The 26343-nt window shown below is 43.6% G+C and overlaps 1 protein-coding gene across 1 annotated transcript in view; it reads left to right on the top strand.

Annotated features, from left to right (window-relative positions):
* The window catches only part of CNTNAP2 (contactin associated protein 2), a 1111520-nt gene that overhangs the window by 999001 nt on the left and 86176 nt on the right, over window positions 1-26343 (top strand). Inside the window, exon 16 of the mRNA XM_081165093.1 lies at window positions 25585-25755. Coding sequence (XP_081021219.1) covers window positions 25585-25755 — 171 coding nt within the window. The remainder of the gene's footprint in view (window positions 1-25584; window positions 25756-26343) is intronic.

Below are 26343 nucleotides of genomic sequence, written 5' to 3'. Positions count from 1 at the left end.
TGTTTCTCAAACTTGAGTCCCCAGCTGCTCTTGGACTGCAGTGCCCATCACCTCTGACGACTAGACCTGCTAGCTAGGAATGATGGGAGTTGCAGTCCAACAACAGCTGGGGACCCAAGTTTGAGAAACACTGGTAAATCCATAAGTATTTTTATACCATTTTATCCATTGTTATATGTGTATGTTTGTGTTCTGGTTACATAAAAGAAACCTGGATTGTATATGCAGACAATATTATTTATATATAATAATGTGCACAACATGTGAGGATTGTGTGTAGTTTTAGCAGAACTGGTTAAAAAAGGAATTACGTAGATGGGAATTAGAAAGAAAATCTACACAGATAAGCTTGACACTGAGATTTTCAGGCAAGCCACCCCTACTTAGAGCCAAATTCTGTGCCCAATATAATATTTTGCACTCTTGCAGAACTGCAACAGGCATGCAGCCTTGAATACAGCATAACTATTAAATGTGCCAGCACTAACCGCAGCAGACTTAAGCATCAAACTACACTAGATTAGGCATTTAGGTTTTTAATGTAACTTGCTTTAAAGCTTGCCTATATCCCAGCAGGATTCTAAATCCGTTTGTGTCTGTAACAAGACAGATTGGTACTAGAACTGGCGCACTTAGCCAACAGTGCAAAAACAACACAAAAGGAAAAAGAACTCTAAGCCTGCCACATTTCACAGAGTATATGTCTTCAAGACTAATTAGAAATTCTTTATTAAAGCATCTCCTCTGTCTCCTTAAGGGAAATTTATAACTGCCATTAATGAACACGGCTAGAATTTGGAAAGGGCCCACACAATTACATTGCTGAGCTCACCACAACCATTTAAAGAGTCATTGAGGAGGTAAATTTACAAAGGCTGTAGAAATTCACCAAATTAACTCTTCCTAAAGGAATAAATCTGCTGCCTGAAAGAATGTTTAATTCTTTCTGCAATGCACATATGAAAATTTACAGAGGAGGCAAAGTCCTCTTTAGCAAATTAAGACGCTGTCCATCATATGAAGCATAAGGTTGTCTACTGTGATGGTAAAACATAATTCTGAATAAAATGACAGTCATGTGCACAGCAGGATTTACAACATATTGTTGTATTAATTAGGTATGTACCAAAGATGGTAAAAGTGAAAAGGATGGCAAAGTTAGTTGTGTCTTTCTTGGTATGTTAGAATATACAGTACGATGAATGAGTCAGGAAAAGTAACTAAGGGGGAAACAGCTCTGAGTGACTTTCGAGGACGACTTTCCGTTCAGGCAGTGCCACTTTATGAAGAGGAACACAAACAACTCTGTGTAATCAGGTGGTTTCTTGTGAACACATGCATTGCCTCTAGGACAAGGAAGGGGGGCCTGTGGGATATTTATTGAGACCTTTCAGGGACACCATAAATGTGCTCATGGACAGACTGATGCCCACAGACACCATTTTGGCAACCCCTGTCACAGTCGGTGACTTACAGCATGCAAAAGTCTACGTGCTACAAACCAGTTTCCCTTTTCTTTCAAGCTGCATATAGCTGCCCTGAGAGATGGTGACTGACTCCAGAACACTTGCTGAGCTCCATGGCCAAGGAGGAATTAGAAGTTGGGTATCCCCAGGTGCAATCCTATACAGTGGTACCTCGGGTTACAGACGCTTCAGGTGACAGACTTCGCTAACCCGGAAGTAGTACCTCGGGTTAAGAACTTTGCTTCAGGATGAGAACAGAAATTGCGCGGCGGCAGCGGGAGGCACCATTAGCTAAAGTGGTGCTTCAGGTTAAGAACAGTTTGAAGTTAAGAACAGACCTCCAGAACAAATTAAGTTCTTAACCTGAGGTACCACTGTATATGTACACTCCTATACATGTTTACTCAGAAGGAAGCCCTATTGAGCTCAAATGGGGCCTACTCCCAAGTATATGGCTATAGGATTGCAGCTCAAGTCCTAAACTCTATCCCGGGAGTATGCGGCCCTCAAAATGTCTGGACACTACAACTCCCAGCATTTCTGGTGACTGACCATGGTGTGTGAAGCCGAGAGGAGGCAACATCTGGGGAGCCAAAGACTCTCTCTCCCGGCTTCACCCACCAATGCACACTGACTCTGTTTTTTGACTCATGGCTGCAATCCTGTGCACAATTATTGGGAAGTAAACCCCAATGAGTTTAGTAGAACTTTATTCCCAAAGTCTAGGAACCTTTTCGCCTTCTTTTTTAAAAGAAGTGGATTGTCTAGATGGGGCTGGGGGAGCCCGATATTCCCACATTTACTTAATCAAGTAGAAATGCCCACATAGTCCTGTGATTAAACTATTGATGCTTCTTTGCTGTTCTTTCCATGTTTACACAGACTCAGCAGAAGGTACTAGGAAGCACCCCAACAGATAAACTTTTGTGGAGCTGCTTTGTCATACAGGAAAAGATTATCCTGACTCTCCACTATATTCGATTTTCATAAACCCACTCAAGCATCTTGCCACAGTTTCTGAACATGTTTACAATCCATAATTCCTTGATAAAATGGATGCTTCTGTTTCCTCTCATTACTGAATGTGGTTAAGTCAGGATAGAACTGAAGCTAGTCAGGGTAGTCACACTTTGGGCTTCAGGCGTTTGAACTGTTTACTATAACAATTTAATATGCAGGACAGTAACTAAGCAGATGCATAAGAGCAAACAGGCAAACCTATCAGTCTAAATATATTTAGCAGAAGCTTTGTAGCATGTGCTTGGGTCTATTCCAAGGGTTAGCAACCTTTTTCAGCCGTGGGCCGGTCCACCATCCCTCAGACCATGTGGGGGGCTGGACTATATTGGGGGGGGATGAATGAATTCCTGTGCCCCACAAATAACCCAGAGGTGCATGTTAAATAAAAGCATACATTCTACTCATGTAAAAACACCAGGCAGCCCCCATAAATAACCCAGAGATGCATTGTAAATGAAAGGACACATTCTACTCATGTAAAAACATGCTGATTCCCAGACCGTCTGCTGGCCGGATTGAGAAGGGGATTGGGCCGCATCCAGCCCTTGGGCCTTAGGTTGGCTACCCCTGGTCTATTCTATTCAAGGCTGGAGCTAGGGGGGAAACCAATGAGAGCAATTGGCTCCAATAAACAACTTAAATTTTCTTAAATTGCATAGCAAGCATAATCAGTCAAAACTTTAACAAAAGAGAAAATAACACTATAAAATCTAAGCCATAACCAAATGGACAGAATCAGAAACAAAAATACCAAGAGGCTTCTATGTGCAGATGGCACAGAAAATGTCCTAATAAATGCAGAGATGCACTATGTAATTCAATAAAAAGAGAAAACAAACATTAAACAAATCCATATATTAGAGCATACCTTAGGGACTTTCCTGTTGTGTGAAATATTTGTATAAGCAATAAAGCTGCACCAGTCACTTAAATTTATGTTTTCACAGCTTTCACTTAAAGAATGGAAGCTTCCTTCTAGAATAGAAAAGCTACTGGTTTTTTTGTTTTTAAATAAAAAACGTCTCTTTAGCTCCTATGACTGAGAGCATGGCAGGGTGTTTAAAGAGGGCAAGTGTTAACTTAAGCCAAGGATAGCAAACTTCTGTCTGGGGTGGTGATTCTGCTTGTAGCTTCAGAACCTGTATCCCTGGGCTTTTCTGGCAGGAAAGGACACGAGAGTTTGGATCTGGTCTGTGACCCTTGCAGGAAAAAGACCGGCAAGTCCGTTATATGAAAAGTCTGTGCAGATCTTTAAAAGAAAAAAAATCTATTTAAAAGCCAAGTGTTTTCTACAGATACACACTGGAATATTTTGGAACTAGTAATATTTTAGAGCTACTACTTTATAAGGTTGTCAAAGGTGGTTCCTGGTCCTTCCGATGCTTAGCAGTTTCCAGAAGCTACAAAGTGCAGCACTTGCCATGCTTGTTGAACCCTTTTAAGTAAAAGGCGCCTGGAAGTATTAGTACATGGCGCCCCTTCCAGGGTAATTGCACAGCGAAGAAGAGGGCTGTGCCCACAGACCTATGGGAACAGCCAGCCAGCCATGTTTTCTCCTCATCCAAGGAGACTGTACTGGTCACCACAGTTCAAGACCAGCACTCTACCAACTACAACAGCTGGAAGGTTTCTGAGAAATTGCCATGAAGTAGTACTATGCTTTTTCACCATTTAAAATAAATGTTCATTTCAACACAAATGTATTGAGAGTGCTGAAAAGGAAAGCTTAAACAGTTTTCTTACCATTATAATTTGCATTGTGAACAGAAGCCCAGAGTGGACAAATAATTGTCTATGAGAATATGGTGCAGATCTAACATTTACTAGTATCTCTGAATGCAGCCCCAGTGTCAATTTTGAAAGAGTTTGGTAGATGTGAACAGCCGTAAGGAGTTGCATTTTCCCTCCCAAACACTGTTTTTATAATAATGTTATAATCTTTTGCAAGGTGAACGTGGGAACCTAAGCGGTAAAGGGCCTAGAAGTTATTACTTTAAGCAGGGGCTTTGAGCATTACTCCTCTGTAATAGGATTTGAGGGGGAATGTTAAGGTGTTAATGGATATTCTGTATACGGTAAGTCAATAGATGTGGTGTATTAACTGCATCCAGCAGAGTTTTTCAGCTGCAGAAATGCTGGTGTAATAAAACATGTTATTTTCCTCACTTAGGCATGATCCACAAACAGTGCTCAAGGCTATAATTTTAAACACTATCCTAAGCCTTGGTCTTGCCATCAGATATATGCAAGCAGATTTCAGTGGGATTCAAGGTTTCCAATACTTTGGGGAAGGGCAGATGGTTCGTCTGCATATTTGCTCCTTGTAAATGTCTGGTGGATTTCCTATGGAATAACACTGGAGACAAGTTCAACAAACAAGATGAACTTTAACAGGGAGAAATGTAAAGTATTGCACTTGGGCAAAAAAAATGAGAGGCACAAATACAAGATGGGGGACACCTGGCTTGAGAGCAGTACATTGAAAAGGATCTAGGAGTCTTGGTTGACCACAAACTTGACATGAGCCAACAGTGTGACGTGGCAGCTAAAAAAGCCAATGCAATTCTGGGCTGCATCAATAGGAGTATAGCATCAAGGGAAGTAATAGTGCCACTGTATTCTGCTCTGGTCAGACCTCACCTGGAGTACTGTGTCCAGTTCTGGGCACCACAGTTCAAGAAGGACACTGACAAACTGGAACGTGTCCAGAGGAGGGCAAACAAAATGGTCCAAGGCCTGGAAACGATGCCTTATGAGGAACGGCTAAGGGAGCTGGGCATGTTTAGCCTGGAGAAGAGGAGGTTAAGGGGTGATATGATAGCCATGTTCAAATATATAAAAGGATGTCATCTAGAGGAGGGAGAAAGGTTGTTTTCTGCTGCTCCAGAGAAGCGGACACGGAGCAATGGATCCAAACTACAAGAAAGAAGATTCCACCTAAACATTAGGAAGAACTTCCTGACAGTAAGAGCTGTTCGACAGTGGAATTTGCTGCCCAGGAGTGTGGTGGAGTCTCCTTCTTTGGAGGTCTTTAAGCAGAGGCTTGACAACCATATGTCAGGAGTGCTCTGATGGTGTTTCCTGCTTGGCAGGGGGTTGGACTCGATGGCCCTTGTGGTCTATTCCAACTCTATGATTCTATGTCCCTTAAATCTGCAATTTGGCAACCCCCCCTACAATTTTATACAGCTGCAAATATATAACTTTACGGAATCCTTCTCGCACCTTCAGGGACAAAAACAGGTTTTCTTTCACCCAGGTCAGAGACTCAGTTTGGCAGCCCACCACACATGCGTTTACATACGCATGCACAACTCAACACTTTTGTTCTTAAAGGGCATAAAAAGTCCAACTTAGAATCATAGAATTTTGGGGTTGGACGGGACCTCAAGGGTCATCTGGCCCAACCCCCTGCAATGCACAGATCTCAACTAGATCATATATGACAGTTGGCCATCCAACCTCTGCTTAAAAACCTCCAAGGAAGAAGAGTCCACAACCTCTCAAGGGAGACCATTCCATGTCAAACAGCTCTTACTGTCAGAAAGTTTAGTTGGACTTTTCTTTCTCATAACTTGAAGCCATTGGTTCAAGTCCTGCCTTTCAGATCAGCAGAAAATAAGCCTGCTCCACCTTCCATGTGACAGCCCTTCAGACATTTGAAGATGGCTCTCGCGGCCATTGTCACATACATGAAGATGTTTCTCAGCTTTTTTTTGGCAGATCTTTCCCTACAATCCCTAACAAAAATGCTTCAGGTTTTTTAACAAATGTTAAATAGAACATTTTCTTCAATTCATTGTATATCATTTCCCAAATTTTTTTAATTACCTTACAATCCCACCACATATGATAAAATGTCCCCTCCTTTTCCTTACACTTCCAACATATATTTGAAGTAGTTTTGTACATTTTCCCTAACTACATTGGTGTCGTGTACCATCTGTACATCATCTTCATGTAATTCTCCTTCAATAGGGAACAATCTGTAAATTTTAAATCAATTTTCCATAATTTTTCCCAATCTTCCATCATAATGTTGTGACCTACATCTTGTGCCCATTTAATCATAACTGATTTTACCTCTTCATCTTTCGTCTCCCATTCTAATAGTATGCTGTATGCGGCCTTCAGTAGTTTCACTTTCCCTTCAATCACTTCCGTTTCAAACCTAGATCTAGTATAACTAAATCCTTTCTTACTGTCTTCTTTATGTGTTTCATATAGTTGTCAACAATGCAATCAACTCTGAAAGTGGTCTTTGATCTCATCATAATCTCTTAATTTCCATTTTCCATCATGTTCCTTTAATAAATCAGCATATGTGAGCCATTTTCCTTTCTTTCCAAGTGGTTTGAGCAGTAATGCTTCATGTGGTGAAAGTCTTTTGTTTCAATAAGTCTTTGTATCTCTCCCATACTCTCATTAGTGATTTCCTGATTATATGGTTGTAAAAACTTCTATGAACCTTTCCTTTCCCGTACCATAGGTATGCGTGCCAGACGAATCTGTTGTCATGTCCTTCTAGTTCTAGTGCCTCTTGCTTATCCAATCTCATCCAGTCCCTGATCCATACCAAACAAGCAGATTCATAATACAGTTTAAAGTCTAGGAGGGCAAACCCACCTCTGTCTTTTATGTCTGTAAGTATTTTATGTTTTATCCTTGGCCTTTTGCCCCCCCCCCGAATAAATTTTGAAATCTCTTTCTGCCATTTTTTAAAACATTCATCTTTCAGGATGACTGGTATTGATTGAAAAAGAAATAGCATATTTGGCAACACATTCATTTTAATCGCCGATATTTTTCAAAACAACGAGAGATTCATTCTACTCCATATTTCTAAATTTCTTTTTACCTCAAGCCAAATTTTTTCATAGTTATTTTTAAATAGGTTTATATTTCTTGATGTTAACCAAATTCCTAAATATTTAACCTTTTTATGGACTTCAATCTCAATGTTTTGTTCTAACTCGGTTCTTTCTTCTTCCTTCATGTTTTTAACTAATAATTTAGTTTTATTCCTATTTAGCTTAAATCCTGCCACTTCCCCAAATTTCTGAATTTTTTCTATTACTTTAGGGAGTGAAGTTTTAGGATCTTCCACTGTTATCACTAGGTCATCTGCATACGCTTTTAACTTGAATTCACTTTCCCCAGTTTTTACACCTGTAATCTCTTTATCTGCTCTTATGTTTTTGGCAAGTACGGTACTTCCAAGACCAGGATAAACAATAATGGTGATAATGGGCATCCTTGTCTCGTTCTTTTTGGATCTTACAATCATCTGTTATCACCTGATTTATAATTAGTTTGGCCTTTTGTTCTGAATAGATTGCTGCTATTCATTTAAAAAACTTAGAACCGCTTCTGATTTGTTCTAACAGCTTTATCATGAACTTCCAAGAAACATTATCAAAGGCTTTTTCAGCATCTATAAACATCATTGCCCCTTTCTTTTCATTTTTAGCCTCCAAATATTCTCCAAAGGCTTGGTTTCTAGACCCTTGGCATCATAGGTGGAATCTCAACACATATAATAAACACTGTGAAAATGCTTTTTAAAAGCATTTTGAAAAATAAATTTGCCATAAGCTCACTATCGCCATCTAGTGTCACAATTGTATAATGCACTTAAAACACACTTAAAACCTATATAGCTGAGTCTTTAGTTACCCTCCTCTGTATACCTTCCAGCTTGTCAACATCCTTCTTAAATTGTGGCTGAGTCGAAATTTGAACCCTGGTCTCCCTGGTCCTCATCCAGCACTCTAGCCACTATTCCACACTGGGTCCCAGTAGAGAGCAAAAGGTTAAAGTCTGTATGCATCCCTCCACCAGGCCCTCGTCCCAATGGGGACCTGGCACCTGCTTTCCCCCCTAAAACAATCAGTGCAATGCTAATTTTGTGCATTGTGTCATGTCTAGTTTGCTGTTCCAAAAAGGGAGAGCAAACAATGTGGATCTCTGTGTCTGTGATGCTTTACTTTCTGGAAGCTTGCTTGGCAGTATATTCTGTCACTCAGGGATACTGGAACACAGCTCAGCATAACAGCGTAAAGCCGAGGATCAGATGCCGAGATCTTTTTCATCATATCTCTCTCTTCCAAAAGCCAAGTTTGCTAATTACCACAAACATGAAGGCAACTGGAACATCTGTAATTTGTTATGAGAAACAAATGGGCCTCAAGTTAGTTATCATGTTGGAAAAATAACAGAAGCTTATATATAATTTTCTTTATAACAACACCATATCTGCATACCCTCCAAGTGTTTCAATTTTCCAGGGACAGCCCCGGAATTACAAAAGCCGCCCCAGCTTCTGATTTGAGCCCACAATGACCAGGGCCACTGTTGCTGCGCTCAGGGAGGAGGAGCTGGCTCAAGTCCTGAGCAAAACCAGCAGCAAAGGCAGCTGCAAGGGAGAATCGCCTGGCCTCTCCATGGCAGCCTCTCCATGGCCATGTGGCTGCCCCTCAGCCTGCCTTTCCCCTGTGCCCCCAAAGGGCTCTGTGTGGCTGATGTAGCCCTCTCTTCAGTGACGCTAGTCTGACCAGAGACCAAAAGCAAGCGACTCCACAGGAGGACTGCAAATGTTCTTCAGTCTGTAGGAACAGTACGCTTAGCATCCTCTCTTAACCTTATCCCATCTGTGTTTCTTTTTTCCTTAATATTATTTCTCCACCTCAATAATCAATAATCAATATGTAACATCTGGAACAGTCTGTCTTATTCTTCCTCCTCTATTGGTATTGATTTGCGTTCACCCGTTCCATCTGGCCATCGGTCTGTGGGTGGTAGGCGGATAGACAGACCTCTGTCCCGAGGGTCTGGTGCAATGCTCGCCAGAAACGGGATGTTAACTGGACGCCCCGGTCGGACACCACACGCTCAGGTAGGCCATGCAGGAAAGCGAAGAGGCTTAATTTGAGCCCAGCTCGTCTGATGATGTAAGATTTCCATTCCTTTTCGTGAACACCTCCTGAAATTAATCTTTATTTTTTATCTTAAAGTTTGCCTGCAATACTGTGATAACACCACTATATTATTGATGCACGATATAGCAAGTGATATGCCCCCATCTTACATTTATTTGGATAGAATTCAAGTCAAGGGCAAATCAAGGGCATCTTTCGCAGGAATTTATTCCACACAAATGCCATGAATTTCTGTGGGACAACACTAGACAACAGCCTTGTGGACTGTAGCCAAAATTTGCCATCTAAAACAGAAATTGAAGTACCATCTTAACTGGGTTAATTTATTGGTTAATTTGTTTAAAGTTTGACCATAGGACATAATAAAACAGGGCAGGGGCATAAAAAAGGGACACAATAATGCTTAAAATATAAATAATAATACAACAAAACATGGGTGACTAAAATAAATGAGTAACACCCCACAATTTCTTGTTGAGTCTGCCTCCATCATTATACAGCAAATGAGGCAACTTTCCCCACAGCCCACCTCCCCTGACTCCAGAGATGACAATCAGTTGGCTCCAGATCTCTCCAGCCAGGTGAGTGCCCCAGCGGCAGGGGGCTTCCTCACAGGTGCATGCACACACCTCAGTTTCCCTGCCGCTGAGGGAACTGGCTAGGGTGAAGAGCATTGTGTTCGAGATAACGTGAGGTCTTCCGTCATACCTGCAAATCACCACCTGAGACTTCAGCCTTCTCGTGAGTAGCAGGTCTGCATGTGCCCTAGAGCAGGAGGAGGTGCAGAGAAACCGACTGGCCTAACACAAAGGCAATAGATCTTTATTTCCCACACCCAGTGATACTCCACCCTACAGACAAGAGTTTTATTTCTAGGTCAGCTCTTGTCTTGTACATTTGACCTATATTTTTATTTTCTTTCACTGTGAGAGAATCATAGGCGCCGACTCCATGGGGCTTGAGGGGGCTCGAGCCCCCTCAAAAAAATTTTTTTGGGGGCTCAGCCCCCCCAATAATCTCGGGCGGGCGCCCTTTCAGCAGAGCGCCGCCGCCGTCCCCCGCCTCCTCTTCACCTGTTCCTTCGCCAGCCAGCCAGCCGCGCGCCCTAATCGGAGGCACTGCCGGAAATCCGGCGAGAACAGGGGAATCCCGACTGGCCACACCTCCCAGCCAGCCAATCGGCTGGCTGGGGGGCGTGGCTTGCCCTATTTAGGGCCGGAGCCACTTTATTTGCATATTCATGAGCTTATTTATTATTCATGAGCTTTCCCGGGCCCCCCCAATATTTTTTCTAAGTCCGCGGCCCTGGAGAGAATTACACTTGCTTCCCAAACAGTTTGCTTATGAGACAACAAAAGGATACAACTGACTAAATGTAAACTGGCCTTATTGGGGACACAACAAGAATGCAGTCAGATCAACTTATGCACCTGCTATAGAAATAATTGCTTTTCTCTACTGTAAATCATTAAATTTTTAGCTGGCAGATATGCCCTGAGATAAACCTCACAACAAACCATCAGCTCTCCCCCAAAAGGCAGTAACCATCATACACTATATTCTAACAGTACAGTATTTAAATACCATTAACTGCCTTGCTTCTCGCTCTTTAAAACCATTTCCCACAGCGGCTGCTGCTCCCCTCATCTCCTGAGCACATTTGGGCTTAAATGGCGATTTTGTTAATATTCACAGAGCTGACATTCTGGGACTACAGTCTTAAAGATAACTTGCTTTGGAAATAAAGCACACTCAAATTCTGGGAGTTATTTATTAGCAACCTTATTTAGTACGTGGTCTTTAAGTACAGCTAGCAACAGAGCGAAACAAAATATAAAAAATCACTGCTTTCTAACTGTAAAATCTTGAAGCAGGAACAGTTTTGATATTTTAATATTGGGTCAGATATTATAGATGCTTTTAGGAAGGGAGAGAGGGACTGACCCTAAATAACCCACATTTACCCATACTTCTCCAGTCTATTGTGAATAATGTGATTAATGCATCGTGTTTGCAGCCGGCCTCTATTCTTTTTATGACCTGGTTGCCCCATAATTCTTAACAATGTTTGTCAGTTGACATTCTATTACATCACGGCAGCTCCCTTCTCAAACACCTGAGTTCCGCCACTTCCCTGCCCCATGCCCTCCGAACACACATTTCACCTAGAAAACTGTTAGAAGTGGGGCTGGGTGGGGGAGGAAGTGGGGTGATTTCATGTCAAATCAGACCAGCCTCAATTATATCCATTTTTAAGGAAAGCTTTAAAAGAAATAGGATGGTATTGACCTGCGCTTGGATCACTTTGTGCCAGGCTTGGCAGCGGGCAGCTCCTTAGCTCTTCCATTGCTAGGCTTGCTTTCTGTGCCAGGGACAGGTGGGGAGAGGGCCTGTTTACAAAAAGAGCAGGGCTCTCACAGTGCAATTTTATGCCTGTTTACTCATGAGGCTCTTGTATTTTTACTTGGGTGCCCACAGCTCAGTGCACACAAATATGAAGACATACGTGACCCATACTTGGAAACAGGTTCTGTTGAAATATGCCAGATCTTTTAGGACCGTTTCACAGAAGATAATCATGTCTTTATAGAAAATCTGGCCCATGGTCCAAATGCGCCCATGTCTAGTTTTGTCACATGTATGTATGATAAGCAGGGCTTTCTTTCAGCCAGAACTCACTGGAAGTCCATTCCAGCATCTCTCAGGTGGGTGCCATTGCCAATCTAAGAGAACAAGGTGAGTTCTGTTTTTCTAGAAAAATAGCCCTGGTGATAAGGAAGCCTCTAACACATGGGTAGGCAGATTAAGGCCTGAGGGCCGGATGCGGCCCAATCGCCTTCTAAATCCGGCCCCCAGACAGTCCGGGAATCAGCGTGTTTTTACATGAGTGGAATGTGTCCTTTTATTTAAAATGCATCTCTGGGTTATTTGTGGGGCATAGGAATTCATTCATTTCCCCCCCCCCCAATATAGTCCAGCCTCCCACAAGGTCAGAGGGACGGTGGACCGCCCCCCTGCTGAAAAAGTTTGCTGACCCCTGCTCAGTGGCGGAGCTTCATGCTCCGGCACGGGGGGGGGGGCGGAGAGCAGGCGGGAGTGGGGCTGGTGCGCATCCTGGGGGCAGGGGGGGCCACCTGGGGATGGGGCCCCCAGGTCGGGCAGGGGGGCAGCTGCGATGGCAGCCTGGGGATTGCGCTGCCAGGGGTGGGGCACTGCCCCCGCACTCCTCTTCCTCCGCCAGTGCCCCTGCTCTAACACCTTCTGATATGGCAATGGATGTGTGTTTATTGAGAAATGGCATTCAGAACATTTTCTGCACAAACTGCTTCCTATCTGCATACACTTCACACAGTGGCCCACAAGGTGTGAACTTCCTACACTGAAAAACATGGTGATTCATGTAACATCAGGTCCTCTGAAGGTGTGTCAGTGGTGCAGGATCTCTCATGGCTGTTTCACACATGGATGTTGAAGACAGGTGGAACTTCATCTTGGAACTGACCCTTGCATCCAAACAAATGTGTTTAGGATCAAGGTGTCTGTTCCTGAGTATCTGGAGAGCAGCACTGTGAATTCTGATGGCATGTACACACTCCCGTTTCAAAGCAGAAAGAGAAGTTTGAAAAAACAGCTAGAAAATACAATATAGACATGTCATTTCGATTACTAGTTATTAAGCACTGGCTGTTTTATGTTTTCTCTTGGTGTCTAATGTTAGAGCTCCCGCTGAGTTCAAATGATAAGAGGCCCCTCTTTTATCTTAGGCTTCTTCTGATAACCTGCACAAAGCCCTTGAGCTCTGATCATGCTGTTTATATTGTCAGAGGAAATCTTCATTCAGATAAAAGCTTAGTATCATTTGTTTGAACATAGCTCTTCTGTACATATACACACACATCCTAGTTATGTGTTCTTCTTTTTAGAAACAAATGGTCAGTTTTTTGTCTGCAAAAAAAGCAAGAGTATTTTATTCTGCATCTTCCTAAAGCAGAAATGCCTGCATATTAATTGTTCTCCAGAGGAAGACAACAAAAATGATGTACAGCTGTAGTAAATAGTGGATGTGCTGGGGGAGAGCCAAGCAGTCAAGGGTTTCTTCTCATTCTCTGTGCATTTGCCCCCCGTGGCAGAAGCTGGGGTTGAGGGGCCATATGGGAAGGTGGTTTTCCTGCAAGAGCAGGAGTCGCTCATCAGTCTAGTATCCCTGGCAGCCCAGGGAGGTGTGCACTTACTGACCTTAGCCAAGGACGGGCCCTGGGAACTGCAAATTCCCCTCAGCCTCACCAGGCAGGTGGGAGAAGAGAGACTGAGCTGTCCCAAATGACAGTGGAGGAGAAGCTGTTGACTCAGGGACCAACTCTTCATCTTTCCTGTTACTTTGGAGGGGAAGCTCCAGGTGGGCTGGGGGCAGGGATTTGGCTCACAATCTACCATGAATTTCACTGGGCTTCTACACTTGTCATATTTACTAAGTGCCTCCATGATCCAGATGTGGCATAAAGGGGAAACTGCCTGCAGGCTTGCACATCAAATGTAGAAGGGGGAGGGAAGCTGGGCGGATCTCTGGGTCCCCTGGGATTTACCCACAAATAAAGGTAAAGGGACCCCTGACCAGTAATAAGGAAAACCTAGGAAATTTAGATTCTCTTTCCCCTTAATTCCTAAATTGTTTTTCATGAATGCCCACCAAAGTTATTTTTTGCTATCTCAGAATACAAACCTTGGAGAAAATTATTGAATTTAACAAATTGGGGGGGGGAGAGAAATTGTGGAGGGGTGTGTCCCTTCACATCAGAAATCCAATTTAAACAAAAAAAAACCTCCTGTGTGTGTGTGTGTGTGTGTGTGTGTGTGTGTGTGCACGCGCGCTCGTGTGTGTGTGTGTGTTGGTGGGCAGTCAAATGTAACTAGTTGTCTAAATGCATTTATTAGAAAACATGATCAAAATTTGGTATCTGTTAAAGGGCTAGGCTTGTTTGGTGTAAATCTTACATCTTGCTGCCCTCTGTTGGAAGTATTTTGAAACTGAAAATAGGTAGACTTTTGAAGATTCCTAATTTCTAAAAATTATGTCTGCAATCACTTCCCCTCAGCAGACATAATTTTTAGAAAGCAATTCACTTACATCTCTTGAATGTTTGTCTATTTTTCTTCTCCCTTCCTTCTATTCTTGTTTCCCCTCTTAATAATCTCACCATTGTTGAGCGATGAACTGCTTCCCCAGTTGGCAATTGCTATAGTTTCCACTTTTTCTTAACTGTTTAGAAATAAAGCATGGGAAGTCCTCAAAGCGCTTCTAGGGCAGCTGGTAGTAGCTTGTTTCATGCAATGCATGGAAATGAGCACATGGGGGAGGAGTGAAATTGTTCCTGGAGGCCCCCCGCATTCATCTAAACAGGAGAAGAGAATTTATAAATCTTGGAGATTAGTCACTGTATTTTTTAGGAGTCCAAAACTGTTATGTACTGAAGTTCTCACCCTGGGCCAGCAGGGGGATACTGTAGATAGTTATGCAAATGAAGGATCAAAAAGTGTCGTTCAGTGATTGGATAGTTTTAGAAAATGGCAACAGTTACATTGTTCTGGAGCTCTATATAAGCAGGCTGACTGAGCCCCTCAGCTTAGTTCTGTTCTGGCATCTGAATAAAGAAGAGCTGTTTGAAGAATCGCTGTGTCGTCTGATATGTTTGCCCACAACTTAACAAAAACGATGCATCATGGCACCGTAATCCTAAAGCAGCAACACACCAGGTGTTACCCCCAAGCTCTCACAGTCTGAAAATGTCTGCAGAATTTAAAGGCTGCCTTGTACTTTTTGAAAGTAGAACATAAAATCATGTCCAGTGCATAACCTGGTTGCAGTGGTGTAGCATGGGTTGCCAGTGCCTGGGGCCGTGCATAGGGGAGGGTGGGAAACGGACAGAGTACGCATGCACATTCAACTCCCTAACAGTGTCCGGTGTCTGCATCACCCAGGAGATTGCAGTCACAGAGATAAGAAAAGAAGAATCGTTCTGTTGTCTAGAGAGGTCACTTCCTGGTTCACATGGAGAAGCCGTTTTCAATGGACATCAGTGACTGAAACGCTCAGCTGTATTGAAGCAGCACCAGGTGTTGAAAATGTGTGCCTCCCAGAATTTTTGCACCCGAGGCACCCCCCACTACACCACTGCCTTGTTGCAGCTTCTAAAGACATTAATCCTATTCATGCAATATATTAATATGGAATGCAAGGTAGACGGCTTTAAAGGAAATGAGGATTGTCTTGGTTCACCAGTGAAAATGGTATCAGACCAGACGAAAAGGGGAATGATTTCCTATTCTCACCCTCATTGTGAGACCACATGCTATGGATGGTATAGGAATGCCACCCAAAATTGCATCTCCCTGTTGATGTCCCTCCCCATTCCTTGCAACTAGTGTTGGGAAGTTCCCCTCAGCCTGATTCAGAATGGGTTTGGTCAACAATTTATTTTCAAATGTTGTTGTTTAAAAAATATTTTAAACTTAAACTAATTCCAAAATTTGGGCCCCACCACAATTATGCCATTTGGGGCACGATGCGGCCTAGAAAGCTCTTTGTCCCCATTTGCATGGTGACATGGCAGCGCCCAGGCACCAGGACCCCTGCCTGCCTGCGTCATGAGCTCTTCATACTGTGCATCTCATCCACCAGGAGTGCCGACAGTGCGGTGGCGTCATGCGTGTGCAAGTGCTTTTGAACGCTGGAGGGAAACAAGGAGAAATTGGCAAAGGATGCTCTTTTCTGAGGCATTCCAGTGCCACTCGTAACAAATACTTCCACCATAAATCTCATATACTCTCACCTTAAAATCCTTCCTGTTCTGAAATAGGCTCCCCCCCCCCAAAAAAAAAGGCTTTCCCAACACTTCCTATTGAAGGCAGAAATGGGGAATAAGCAAAATGTTTAGAAGACAATGTTTCTTGTTTGGCTGGGTTCCATTCAGAGCATCGCATCTTGCGAACTGAGCATTAAAACAACCTGATTATCTTCAACACCTTTTATTAAATAATAAATCAGCATTAAGCTTTATGGCATCATGTGCTGCCCAAGACAGTCATTTAGTTGGTCAATTTCAGTGCGGCTATAAAACTCTGAGTAATGGGTGTGGAACTGGTGGCAACCCTCGCTATTTATACTTGGCAATACTGTAAATTAAGGTTCCCAAAGATGCATTCAGTTTAAATTTAATAAGAGTTAATATATTCCTATGCTAAATAAGAATGGATTATTTATAACAAACATTCATGGAGAGCCAAGTAGGGAACTGCAGCTGGGGGGTGGGGCGTCAGTTGCATGTGGCAGCTAATAGTTTCTAGTTTCTTTTGAAAAACAGTGAGGATGCAATTTTTAAGCCCATTCCCTTCAGTAATTACAAAAAGCAGAATCATCTACTCAATATATTTCTTCCAGTTGAATGTGTTCCCATCTTGTGGAGAAAATGCAGAATACATAATATGAAAATAGTTGGCGTGAAAAGACTGTGACGGCTTTCGGGAAAGGAAAGGGATAGAAGAAGAAGCACTAATCTCCCTAGAAAATCAGAGGAGCGAATGGTAGTGCTTTGTCAATTCTTCAGTTCCACACAGGCAAATAAATACTGTGGATTGTGGTGCTAAGGGAAGAGTTCAGCCTCTTGGAATCATAGAATCATGGAGCTGGAAGGGACCACGAGGGCCACGCAGCCCAAGCCACGCAGGAACCCCTGAGAAGCCCATGACCCTGGGATCCAGATCCCCAGCTAGCCTTGCTGGTGGACAGAGTGCCACTGGGGGGGGGGAAGCATGCATCATTCCTTGGACCAGGGACATTGCACTGTGCAAGCACCAGCTGGAGAGTGAAGAAAAACAGGGGTCCATCATTTACTGGTGTTTTTATCTGGTATTTTATTCTGTGAAGCGCCCTGAGATCTGATGATGAAGGCTTGGGCAAAGGCGCGGGGGGGGGGCAGTTGCCCCCTCCCATCAAGTAAATCAATAAAAATATCTAACTGAGGTTCTGCCTCCCCTAACATGAAGCCTGCACACACACACCCAACATAAATACTAGCTACGCCCATGGATGAAGGGTGGTATATAAATTTAATTAATAAATACAAATAAATTATGCCCTTTGTAAGGGATTCCTTTGTAAGTGATGGGGATGGGGAGAATCCTTGCTGTAATTACTTTTACTTTTGTGTCCTTTTGCAGTTCTTGTGAGCTGTGCCCTCCCTTTCTCTGGTGTTTTCTTTTATTTCCTTCCTTCCTTCCTTTGCTTAGGATGCAAACACGTGTTTTGCTTTAGAAAACCAGTGTCTTCTAGTAAAATAAAAAAGGACCGTTGAAAAGGGGATCTGATTTCCTCGATCCTTTTACTTCCCCCATTACAGGTTGAATTTCTACCTGCTTCCTCTCCTTTCATTATCACTGTGTGTTATGCACTAAGCTTGGATCCTAGAACAATAGGCAAGTAGGATCCTAGAATGCAACAACTGATTGGCCTGCAGGAGAAGACCAATCAGGCTCCGGGAGGGAAGCAGGCCTAGCCAATCAGATGGGGCTCATTATGTAAATAATGTATATAAAAACCTGAGGTTGGGGGGGCGTAATTCAATCACTGTTTTACAAGCAATAAAGAGCATGAAATCACTACAGGACTCAGAGTATATTTCACTGTGTGAAGTTGTGTTAGTAGTTTTGGAAATGATGCCCCTCTTTGAAAAAGACTGCAGTGTCTCAGGATAAAAAATTAGATGCCCAGTTCACTCACAAAATAATATCCTGTTGCTCTGTAACAGTCTAGCACACTATTCTTCAAGGGGGAGTGTCCTTTTCATTCATAACCATTCTAGCCATATTTTCTTTTTAATTTGTCACTTGCACTTTCAACTTGTACATTCAAAAAATGATAGCATTTAAAGCAAGAGAGGAAGAGCCATCCATGCAAAGTGCATTGCAATAGCAAGCAATATGGTGCTTTTTGTATATGAAAGGGAGCCAAGGAAAGCTGTAATGTTGAAAGGACTGGGCGCATTTAAGTCTGGAAAAGTTTAGAGGTCAGGAGGAGAGATGCTGCCTGTTTTGAATATTCAAATGATGGCTCTGGGGTCTTTTTCTACATCTTCTCTCCATCTGAGCAGTCCTACTGTCCTCAGGGTGGTAGCAGCTATGTTGCACTATTTTTATCTGCAGTGCTTATACCCTCCTGTTACTGAAGTTCTTGAGGTGGTTTACACTATAAACACGCAAGAGTTGCTAAAGAGCAGTGCTATTTTTCTAGAAAAAGAGGTGCCGGAACTCACCAAGAAAGCCTCCTTTGTTGTCTTATAATGGCACCCACCTGGGAGGTGCCGGAACTGAGTTCCAGTGAGTTCTGGCTGAAAAAAAAGCCCTGCAAAAGAGGATCAAATGTGTGTGCAAGCTCTCCCTAAATCTTCAGGTGTTCCACCTGCTGCTTTGCTGCTGACTCTTTGGGTCACAGAAGATTTCAGAGCGAACAGATCCGCTTCCTGACGGATGTTCGTCCCTCAGCGGAATTGCTTCACTGGGCTGCTGCTGATGTCTCTCACAGCTGCTGGCCGCTGCTGGCAAATGCAAGAGGCCAGGAAGGAGAACAAAGGTGGCTCTTAAAGCTTACCCTTTGTTCCAAGAGATCCGAGCTGCCGCTCTGCCACAATAGGAAATAACCTTTGCTTGGAAATGGCTGCAGGGTTTCCACAGACGGGGCTCTGAGCGATGCCTCGCACACATTTCCTATCTCCTGATGACAGATCAAGAAGCACTGAGAGATGAGAGGTGCTTAACATCGCATCTGCCCAGAACTAAGATGTTTCAGAGCTATGCTGCTTGTTATGTTGCCTCACTATTCATTCATTTAAATGCTGCTTCTTGACCGGAGGCCCCCAAATATGTTAAAGGAAAACGATGGTCTAATACTCTTTCGAAACAAACAAATATGAGGCTTTGAACTCTCCAACTGGCGTTTCTTTTATTTTCTTTTCTTTTCTTTTCTTCCTTAGCTTCTGTAAAACTTATCAAACAACATGCAGTTCACAAGGCATAGAAATTGCTTGGCAAGCTTTTCAAGCATGACACAACCAGGTTATTGCTGCTTTAACTGTGTGATTTGAAAAGGGCAGGAGGTTAAAAAAATGGAAATGGATGCATCCATTAAGTAGTACTGGTAAAGGCATCTGCTCTTTCAGTCTCTGCAATGATAGTAATTTTCTGAATTAGTATAACATTGAGATAATGTTATATAATGGGACATCCTAAACACATAGTCCAGTATGTTCAGAAGTTTCCACGTATTATCTCAGTGAACCTGTCAGTATTTATCATCCTCGTCGTGCAGCTTGGGGACTGTCCCTCAGCTGCTTGGTCAGTTTGTGGCTTAGGTGGGATTTGAAGCAGGGAATTCTTGTCTCACACCCTGGCCTTCTACCCCAGCTCCCTTCCCAGTGAAGGGCGCATGCCTGAATGAAGAAACATCACAATTGGATCAGGGCCATAGTCAGCAATAATTCCTATTAATGTGGTGGCAATTTTTACAGCTGTTGTGATTGTGGAAATTACTACAGATTATGTTTAACATGCATTGTTTCACACATTAAATCTCTCCCTGCAAGTACAAACCTGGGGCAAGCCTAGAAAGAATAATTATTCATCCTATATACTGAAGATAGGAACAAGAAACACAGTTGCAAACGAGAGTGCTGTGTGCACCCCAATCTCCAGACTCCAGGGGTCCCAACATATACGCAGAGATTGGTTTCCTTGGAATGAAGGTAACTGGAAACTGGTTTGTCTTCAGTATATATGGTTTTATTTGCACAAATATAGTGTCCAACCTGGTGATAAGAGAATAAATGATGTAAGGAGGGAGCTGCAGCCCAACATAGGCAAAGAGGTGGTAAAGGAACTCCTAGCTGCTTTAACTGAGTTCAAATCTCCAGGGCGTGATGAGCTGCATTCAAGGGTATTACAGGAGCTTGTTGGTGTAATTTGTCTATTATCTTTGAGAATTCTTGGGGAACGAGGGGCCACTAGGGGCGCATCAGAAGATGGCTGACAATAACATCTCTCCGACCCACACGAGGTAATTTGGAGGCTGTGATGGGAGTAAATAGCCTCCCTACCCCCCCCCCAGGATTGTGGGGGGGCCTGCCCTTGCCTGCTGTGCCCTATACCACCCCCGAATTTGAGGGGATGGGGGCACTAGGCAGAATGCCCTTCTGTGGATATGGGCGCTCCTGGACGCTGCCTCTGATCCGCGCCTCTAGCTGTAAGAACTTCAAAAGAAACTATTAGGATGAAGTGAATGCACATATTTCAAGGAAGGAGGGGGAGTAAAGACTGCTAACAGAAGAGATCTCTGATAAACAAGACGAGTCGGAAGAACAAGAATTAACCAGATGAAGACACACCAAGACTCGGTATGGCAAAAGGACTGGATGGGGGAGGGGGAGAAAAACTTTCCTTTCTTTCCTCTATGTGATTAAACAAGAATCCCCCCCCCACAAGTCAGAAATGTCATTTGAAGGACTTAAGCTGTGGATTTATGTCTGTGTGGAGATAAACTTTCTAACCAAAGCATGCTTTAAGAAGAGCATGGAATGTATAAGGGCTTTGGAATGACGCAGTTAAAAATACCGTCGCCATATTGGGAAGTTCTGTCGGAGGACTTAAGTCTGGTAGGAGAAATAGAGAAATAGAGCTGTTTTTATATTGTGAGTGAAACTTCTCAGAGGGACTTAAGAACGACAGTTCTGTGATTAATGATGGAAAGAGCGATGTTATCTATGAATGTGATGATATATGGAAACCATCTCGATTTGAGGATTGGATGAACGGAAAATTCACACAGGATTATTATTGGTGTTTATCGGCTTAAGGAGATTATCAGAAGAGATCATAAAGAAAAAAGAGAAAATATACGAACAAGATGAGATGCGGAAACAGCAAGATAAGACTGGATAGAATTATGAACTTTGTTTGGACTGATTCGGACATTAATGCAGTAGCAAGAAGATGATCAGAATCCCCCTTCGGATCTTGAAATATGGGTCCCCTCAACAAAATTTAAAATTCGGCTTTGTAATTCGGAATTTATGTGATGTGATTTGATTTGATTTGATTTGATTGGTCGGTTAATAAAAATTATTTTTAAAAAAGAGAGAATTCTTGGGGAACAGGTGAGGTCCCTGCAGACTGGAGGTGGGCAAATGTTGTCCCCGTCTTCAAAAAGAAGAAAAGAGAAAACCCAGGTAACTACCAACTGGTGAGGTTGACATTGATACCAGGGAAGACCCTAGAACAGATAATTAAATGGTGAGCGCTTAGAAAAGGGTGCTGTGATTCTTAAGACCCAGCAGGGGTTTCTCAAATCAAGTCATGTCACATAAAGCTCACAGTTAAAAGCCTGGTGGATCAGGGGAATGCTGTAGATATCTTGATTTCAGTATGGCTTTTCACAAAGTCCCCAACGATATTCTTGTGAGGAAGCTGGCAAAACATGGGCTGGGTGAGGTAACTGTTAGATGGATTTGTAGCTGGTTGACTGATCAAACCCAAAGAGTACTCATTAATGGCTCCTCATCATTTTGGGTTCTGTCCTGGGGCCGTTGTTGTTCAACATCTTTCTAAATGACTTGGATGAAGGAATTGAGGGAATTTGCAGGTGACACCATACTGAGAGGGGTAGCTAATGCCACAGAAGATAGATTCAGGATTGAAGATGACCTTAACGGATTGGAGAACTGGCCCAAACTAACAATGAATTTCGATAGAGACAAATGTAAGGTTCTGCACTTAAGCAGGGAAACCAGATGCACAAATATAAGATGGTGGGACACCTGGCTTACCAGCAGTACATGTGAAAATATCTAGGGGTCTTATAGTTATACAGTGGTTCTGCTCCTTCCTCCTGGGCTGTGTCCAGAAAGTGGGGGGGGGGGTGTTCAGACCCCTGGGCTCTTGCTTGTGGGGTGCCTCAGGGTTTCCGTCCTCTCCCCCATGTTTTTTAACAGATTGAGGTTGAATCCTGTCAAGACAGAAATACTGGCTTTGGGGGACAGGGGGCAGGCAGGTGTGGAGGACTCCTTGGTCCTGAATAGGGCAACTGTGCCCCTGAAGGACCAGGTGTGCAGCCTGGGAGTCATTTTGGACTCACAGCTGTCCATGGAGGTGCAGGTCAATTCTGTGTCCAGGGCAGCTGTCTACCAGCTCCATCTGGTACGCAGGCTGAGACCCTCCCTTCTTGCAGACCGTCTTGCCAGAGTGGTGCACGCTCTGGTTATCTCCTGCTTGGACTACTGCAATGCGTTCTACATGGGACTACTTTTGAAGGTGACCCGGAAACTACAACTAATCCAGAATGTGACACGCAGATGAGTATTTTGTCCATTGTCTTTTTTCCTTCACTGTTACTTTTTGGTGGTCATTTTACTCAGAGTAGACCTGTTGCCATTAATGGATCTGGTCATTAATTTCACTCGGTCTCCTCTGAGTGAAACTTAGAATACCACCTTAGATATGCCTAACAAGCACTGGGAAGAGCTGAGAATGGTATTTATTGGATGAGAAACATCAGAGACCCTAAAGTCTGAGTGCTTCCATCAGATCCCATTCCCTGACAGTAAGAGCTGTTCGAGAGTGGAATTTGCTGCCAAGGAGTGTGGTGGAGTCTCCTTCTTTGGAGGTCTTTAAGCAGAGGCTTGACATCCATATGTCAGGAGTGCTCTGATGGTGTTTCCTGCTTGGCAGGGGGTTGGACTCGATGGCCCTTGGGGTCTCTTCCAACTCTATGATTCTATGATTCTATGATTCTAAAAGCTGAATTGATTTCCAACAGCAACTAGCAGGTGTCAGATTTTGCAAAGCTGTTGCAGGAAGCTCGTTTCACAAATGAGATTATGTGTATTCTTATCTGTCTCTGAATCTCAATTGCTTGCATTGTTCACACAGCCAACAACACCCTGACTTTTGGGTTTCAGTTACTCTAAATACATAATCACGGAAGTTTATAACTGGGCTTGCAATCAGTAGACATTTGTTGCTTGGCAGAAAGATAAAATAGCCCCTTATCTTCCATATGAAAATCCATCCTAGATTGTTCTGCGTACCATAACTCAAATCAGAGCCAGTTTGGGGAAATGTGCCACAGTATGTGATAGCTCATTTGGCTCCCGGTCTGAGATCTAATGGCAGTTTTTGGCACTTCTTGAATTGTCCATCTGTCCTGTGTGATATAACTGATCACTTTTTCTGAATTGCATTAAGACCCTGGCCTCAGTTGTGTCTGGTGCCCATTCTCAGCAATATGTTAAAAAACAACCCACCCACCTTTTGGATTTGTAGCTTAAACTTAAAATCTTAAATTGCATAAAGCCCCTGGGATTGTTAACTATTTTTAAAGAAGGGCAATCTGATCTTTGTTATAAAGAAATAATTGGAAAGGATTGGAACATCTGTGTGTCTCTCATTAGAAGCAGAATGTATGGTCTGTTGCTGTATCAGAAAAATTAACAAAGAGATTACATACATTGACTGGTACAAATGATGTAGATGATTTTGTTGAAATATGGCATCCTTTTATAAAATACAGTGGTGCCTCGCAAGACGAAATTAATTCGTTCCGCAAGTTTTTTCTTCTTGCGAGTTTTTCGTCTTGCGAAGCACGGTTTCCCATAGGAATGCATTGAAAATCAATTAATGCGTTCCTATGGAAACCGCTTGCCAGGCTGGCGGTGCGGAGAAGGGCTTTTCTCCCCACCGCAAGCCTTCAGGACAGGTACGGGAACAGAGGGGAAGGGGCGCAGCGCTTCTCCTCTGTTCCCGGGGCTTGCGGTGGGAGGAGGGTTTTTCCTCCCCACCGCCAACATTCAGAACAGCATTCTGAATGTTGGCGGTGGGAAGGAAAACCCTCCTCCCACCGCAAGTCTTCAGGACAGCCATCCGAAGGCTGGCGTGGGGAGAAGGGCTTTCCGCCCCACCGCCAGCCTTCGGAGCAGCCTTCCGAAGGCTGGCGCAGAGAGAAGGGCTTTTCTCCCCACCGCCAGCCTTCGGAGGAGCCTTCCGAAGGCTGGCGCGGGGAGAAGGGCTTTCCGCCCCACTGCCAGCCTTCGGGGGAGCCTTCCGAAGGCTGGCGCGGGGAGAAGGGCTTTCCGCCCCACTGCCAGCCTTCAGAGGAGCCTTCCAAAGGCTGGCGCGGGGAGAAGGGCTTTCCGCCCCACCGCCAGCCTTCGGAGGAGGTCCGAGGACAGTGGGGAAGAAGCGCTGCGCTTCCCCGCTGTCCCGGAGATTTCCCTATGGGCTTTCGTCTTGCGAAGGAAGCCCATAGGGAAATTCGTTTTGCGAAGCGCCTCCAAAACAGAAAACCCTTTCGTCTAGCGGGTTTTCCGTCTTGCGAGGCGTTCGTCTTGCGGGGCACCACTGTAAAGTAAAGGTAAAGGTACCCCTGCCCGTACGGGCCAGTCTTGACAGACTCTAGGGTTGTGCGCTCATCTCACTCTAGAGGCCGGGAGCTAGCGCTGTCCGCAGACACTTCCGGGTCACGTGGCCAGCGTGACGAAGCTGCTCTGGCGAGCCAGCGCAGCACACGGAAACGCCATTTACCTTCCCGCTAGTAAGCGGTCCCTATTTATCTACGTGCACCCGGGGGTGCTTTCGAACTGCTAGGTTGGCAGGCGCTGGGACCGAAAGATGGGATCGCACCCCGCCGTGGGGATTCGAACCACCGACCATGCGATCGGCAAGTCCTAGGCGCTGAGGTTTTACCCACAGCGCCACCTGCGTCCCTTTTATAAAATAATGAATGATAACCCTGAAGAATGGCAACTACTTAAACCACAGATGGGACTTCGGCAAACAACTAGATCAATAAATCCTGGACGGGAGAAGCTGGGATTTTGTTTTTGTATATTTTTATCTTTTTCGTAATTGTTATATCTTGAAAATCAATAAAACCATATTTTTAAAAAAGAAATGTAGACTTCTAAAGAAACATAGGCACATGAAGAGTACCGGAGTCTATTTGGAATTTAAAACCCATCCCTTCTCAGCTCCATTTTTTATTTCTTCTGACTAGAAGTAACTCATAGCTCAAAAAGAACGCTGGGACACCAATGCATGTTTCCTTGTTTCTTATGTCTCTACAGAGAATTATTGGAATGCAGCTTCATTCATTACTCCATCTTCATATCTCCACTTCTCCACCTTCCAAGGGGAAACTAGTGCTGACATTTCTTTCTACTTCAAAACATCAGCAGCTGATGGAGTGTTTCTTGAGAATCTGGGGAATACAGACTTCATCAAACTTGAGCTGAAATGTGAGTATTTTCACAGTATTAATGGGATGTTAGGCAAAGGTAAGGCATTGGTCATCTAGCATCTTCTGTAAAACTAGCCTGTCAATCCTACTTCTTTTCATAGTAGATGCATTGAAATTAATGGTCCCATGTTGGTCACTTCAGCAAAGGTCCTCTGAACAGGGCTAGCAACGGACTCAACCCAATGTTGCAGAAGAGAAAGTGAGTGAGTGTCCCTCATCTGCTCCGAAATGAGTTTTGTCTTAAATTTAATGGCTACAGTCCAACATGGAAGGTTATGTGCTTAAACTTGAGTGCAGCTAATGAATCTTGACAGATTCCTTCACTTTTTAAATTACATTTATATCCCATCAAGGGGCTTGAGATATATGTTTCCCTTTCCTTCTTTAATCCACACAACAACCTATGAGGTAGGTTCAACCCATGAGAGGTGCCCTTGGGCCAATAACTGTACACTTCATGACTCAGTGGAAGGTTGAACCTGGTCCAACATGCTATCTTAGTTCCTGCTTGACACCCCAGTGTTTTAGGGCAAACTAAATTTCAGAATTAGAAAGCAAGCCTGATGTGGGTTGGGGAGGCCTCCTT

The sequence above is a fragment of the Podarcis bocagei genome (genome assembly GCF_964188305.1).
Source record: "Podarcis bocagei genome assembly, chromosome: 12".
NCBI classification, from domain to species: Eukaryota; Metazoa; Chordata; class Lepidosauria; order Squamata; family Lacertidae; genus Podarcis; species Podarcis bocagei.
The sequence above is the reverse complement of the archived record's forward strand: the minus strand, read 5'-3'. Positions and strand labels throughout refer to the sequence as shown.